The sequence below is a fragment of the Dioscorea cayenensis genome, chromosome 7 (genome assembly GCF_009730915.1).
Source record: "Dioscorea cayenensis subsp. rotundata cultivar TDr96_F1 chromosome 7, TDr96_F1_v2_PseudoChromosome.rev07_lg8_w22 25.fasta, whole genome shotgun sequence".
In the NCBI taxonomy this organism is placed as follows: Eukaryota; Viridiplantae; Streptophyta; class Magnoliopsida; order Dioscoreales; family Dioscoreaceae; genus Dioscorea; species Dioscorea cayenensis.
Window position 1 is genome coordinate 2,865,548 of NC_052477.1, and position 4,610 is coordinate 2,870,157.

Below are 4,610 nucleotides of genomic sequence, written 5' to 3' on the forward strand. Positions count from 1 at the left end.
CTCACACATTACACAATACTTCATTACAACAGTACACTAATAACCATGCTCCCATCCTCGTACGTGAACAGGAGCCATGCCAAAAACCATTCTTCGCCATATCGTGAGCAACCACCACAAAACATCGCAATGCCCATCACTACCTTCAATCACGGTCAACATGGTTTGCATCTAACACATTCATCTATTGTAACATTTGTTATTCATTTAATTTGCCACATCATCCATGGTTATAAACCTTCGTATATATATGGAAATGTGGTTGCGGCTGTGATTATGATGGAAGAATTTCTCTCATTTTTTTTAATGTCTTGTGGACTAGACCTATTATAGCAAGATGCTTACATGAATTTCATTACATGCTTTTGTTCTTCACTTTATTTTTGGCATGATCACATCCACAAGCCAATGTAAGCATATGGTGATATAGTAGCATGAGTAGGATGTGGCATATTGATCAGTTAAATTGTCAGATAAATATAAATTTTTTTCAGTATTCTATACTTTTTGGAGAATTCTTTTACACCAGTTAATGCAAGTTATATTATGGTTCTGTAATCTCCACATGCAGTTAAAATGTCAGGTAAATATAAAGTTTTTCAGTATTCTTCTTTACTTTTTTTTTTGTTGGAGAATTCTTATACACCCGTCAATACAAGTTATATTGTGGTTCTGTAATCTCTACATGCAGGAACTTTTGGATCTTAAGAAGGTTCTTAACTCTGATCTTCAGCAGCTGACAGCAGTAAGATACTGGAATCCTTCTTTTTCTCTTTATATGTACAGTTAATATATTTTGTTGTAATTTTCCTCATTTGGGTCCAGGACTTCAAAGAATTGAAGGACACCCTGCAGAAGCAACAAGATGATGTGACTGCAAGCCTGAAGAACCTGGGAGTAAGTATCCCTTTTTGTGTTTGGTTTTTAAAAGTTTATACAGCTATTTATTATGAACAACTATAACTGCACTTTTGGTCATTGAACTAACCCATATATATTTATTTTGGTCCCTGGGAATGAAAAATGACCATTTTAATCTAAGGACTAAAGTAAAATTTTGAATTGAAATCAAAATTGTTCACGTTCTTCATATTTTAGAAGTTGTTTCTAAACTGTTTTAGTTCGAGGACTAAATAGAATTATTTTGGGGCCAGGGAACAAAATCAATATGGGAGATATAATCTAGGGGTCAAAAATGCACTTCATCATTGCTTCAGAGAATAGGTTGGAAGGATCATTTTACTCTCTATACTATTTACAAGAATTATACATAGTCCCTGTTTTATTTTAGATGGAATTGATTTATAGATGAATTTACATGTGAGTTTGATAAAGATAGCTTGCATTGCTTTTACATCACAAAGGTAGATGAATATATGACTCAATTTTCTATTCAGTAAATTAATATGTTTCTCCGCATTGCAGCTGCATGACACAGCCGATCATGCTAAAGAATCGGGAGATCAAAAGGTCAAGGATAACTCAGAGAAAGCCGAAGCACTTCCAGATAAAACCGAGGATTCCAATTCTTAAAAAACAAATTACTGCAGTCTCGACGCCAGGGTTTATTGTTGTAACTATGCAAATTATGCTGTATGCATATTCCTAGCGTTGGTGACCATGAATTGTACTTATGTTCAAGCATTTGCCGTTGTTCATCAAATCGAGTCAAAGAACCGGTGTAATCTTTATTGACTTGTAAACCGGCTATTTTATTTTCTCATGTCAGCATGAATAAAAATACTGAGTTATCATCGTATTCATTTTGGCAATTGGAAATTTTTGTTGATGATACAAAAATGCTCAGCAAATGAAAGTCTTCAAGTTGCTTCATGTTTAGAATTTGTTGTCATATGAAAGCTGCTAACGAGAGATGAATAAACAGAATCATCAGGCTTTAATCCTGCTTTTATCATCTCCTCATACAACCGAAATGCCTCCTCGGACTGCCCTTCTTTTGACAACCCGGAGATTAACACAGTGTATGTAACGACGTTCGCTGTCAAACCACGTTTCTTCATCTCATCGAACAATTTCTTCGCCACTCTCACCTTCCCACCAACACAATGCCCGTGGATTAATGATGTATAAGTATACACATCCGGTACAATTCCCTTCTTCTCCATCTCCTTCTTCAATCTTTCAGCCTCTCTGATACTTCCTTTCTTGCTATACCCATCAATCAACACATTGTAAGTAATGACATTTGGTGTCGAACCTTTATTTCCCATCTCCCTAAACAACCTTCTTGCTTCGACATAATCACCTTCCTTACATAGCACATCAATCAACGTTGTCAAACTCACTGTGTTCGCATCGACACCACTATCAACCATTTCATACAAAATCCTCTTAGCATCCTTCAATCGGTTCAACTTGCAAAGGCCGCAGGCAATCGTATTGTACGTGTACACATCAAGCTGCATTCCTTTCTTCTCCATGACTGATTTAAGATGAAGCGCCTTGTCAATCATTCCTTTCTTGCAATATCCGTCGATCATCGTGTTGAATATCACTTGATTGTAGTCAATCCCTTTCTGCTGCATTTCATCTATCAACATCTCCGCGGCAATTACCTGCCCGGCCTTGCACAGTCCATTGATCAGCGCACCATATGTTCGATCATTAGGACAAATGCCTTTGGCAACACACTCGTCGAACAGCGCAAGTGCCCGCTTAATATTTCCAACTCGACAATTAGCATTGATAATCGAAGTGTAAAGGTAGACATCTCCAACCAATCCTTCCATATTTTTAGCCTCCTCGAAAGCTTTCTCGGCCTTATCGATATCACCGGAGCCAGCGAAGCCATTGATGAGAACTGTATAAGTTGCGGCATTACGACGAACACTATTCGCATCAACGAGCTTCAAAACCTCATCAACCTCATCAAAATCCAATCTTTTGAGATAAGCTTCAACAAGAGAATTATACGACAAAATATTTGGCCGCAATCCTCTCTGAAGCATTTCATCGAACACCTTGCGAGCAGCCTCAATGTCCCCAATATCACACAACCCATCAACCAAGATCGCCATAGAGTGCTCCGAAACATCAATGCAGTCAATTTCAAGAATCCTATTGAAGAATTCAAGAGCTGAATCCATCCGCCCCAACCGCCGGAGAGCGTGGAGATAAACGCCACAGGACCTGCCATCGACCCGGCCGAACTCCGAGAGCAAGAGCTCGAAGGTCTCTAAAGCTCTGGAAAGATGATTAGCATCAGAATAGACACGAAAGAGCATGTCGAATACAGTGGATGGGGAGACGCCGGAGAGGGTGGAGGAGGTGCGGATGGAGGAGGCGATGGAAGGGAAAGGGGAGGAGAGGTCGTCGAGAGCGGCGAAGGAGCGGAGCTGGTGCTTGGCGGCGGAGTAGTGCTTGAGCTTCATGTGGGTGAAGTAGGGAGTGAGAGGAGCGAGAAGGTTGGGAGGGAGAGGAGAAGAAGAAGAAGAAGTTGGGGATGATGAGTAGTTGGAGAAGAAGAAGAAGAAGAGATGATGGATTGGGTTGTGTTTGTTTGGGAGTTTTGTTGTTCTAATTAGGAACTTCATTGTTTTGTGTTTTTGAGTGGAGGGAAATGTGGTGGTTTTTGACTTTGTGGAGCTTGATGTATGTGTGTGTGTGTTTATTTATAATAATTTCTTGTTTGTATATTTAATTATAAAAATAATATATGGATTTTTATTTAAAAGAAAAATATGTGTTTTGAAAGTAAGCGTCAAGGCATGGAAAAAAATTATTTTATAAGTTAATAATCATCTGATGAAAAAACTAAGTGTTTTTTTTTTTTTAATGAAAATGGACTGGTTATATCACTCCAGGTAAGTCAGCAGGTAATGAACATCCCAACTCACGTGAAACTCGTTAGAAACATGTGTGTGTTTTTTTATTATACTATGGGTGTTTACCTGCACTCTTGGAGATTTTATCCAATATGTGATTATTTGGATTTAACACACAGATAAATACTTAACATTATTTGTTTTTATATTTTGATTGTTTTATTTATTTATTTTTTTAAAATAAAGTATATTTTTATAAGTTTGTAAGGATTAACAATAGAAAATTTGTTTGATTAACTATGTTTCGATTGTTTTTATGAGTTAATATTTATTGAGAAAAAACCCAAAATATAGTCTTGGAATCTTTTTTTTTTTTTTATGAAAATGGACTAACCATTTCACTCCATGTAAGTCACAAGGCAATAAACACCTTAATTCACATGGAACTCGTCATAGACATACATGAGTTTTCTAATTATATCATGCAACTTCACTTGCATATTTAGGGATTTGATCCAATATGTGCTTATTTGGATTTAACACATGAATACGGAACATTATTTATTTATATATTTTGGTTGTTTTTTTAAAAAATTAATATATAGTTATTAGTTTGTAAGGATTAACAATAGAAAATTTGTTTTTAAAATTTGTTTGATTAACTATGTTATGTTATTTATGAAAAAATCATTTAATTAAATATTTAAATTTTGTTTGATTAACTATGTTATGTTATTTATGAAAAAAAAATCATTTAATTAAATATTTAGCATTAATATATACTTAAATTCTGATGATTTGTAAAATATACTCCCTCTCTTTTAT

General features: G+C 35.9%; 1 protein-coding gene across 1 annotated transcript; it reads right to left on the reverse strand.

Annotated features, from left to right (window-relative positions):
- Nucleotides 1–1,426: 1,426 nt before the first annotated feature.
- Nucleotides 1,427–3,580, reverse strand: LOC120264525 (pentatricopeptide repeat-containing protein At2g32630-like). Its single transcript, XM_039272338.1, has one exon. The coding sequence runs from the start codon at nucleotides 3,552–3,554 to the stop codon at nucleotides 1,821–1,823; it is 1,734 nt and encodes a 577-aa protein (XP_039128272.1). The 5' UTR covers nucleotides 3,555–3,580; the 3' UTR covers nucleotides 1,427–1,820.
- Nucleotides 3,581–4,610: the final 1,030 nt, after the last annotated feature.

Excerpts from the sequence above, each read along its gene's own strand:
- LOC120264525 (XM_039272338.1), bottom strand. The coding sequence starts at position 3,554 with ATGAAGTTCCTAATTAGAACAACAAAACTCCCAAACAAACACAACCCA.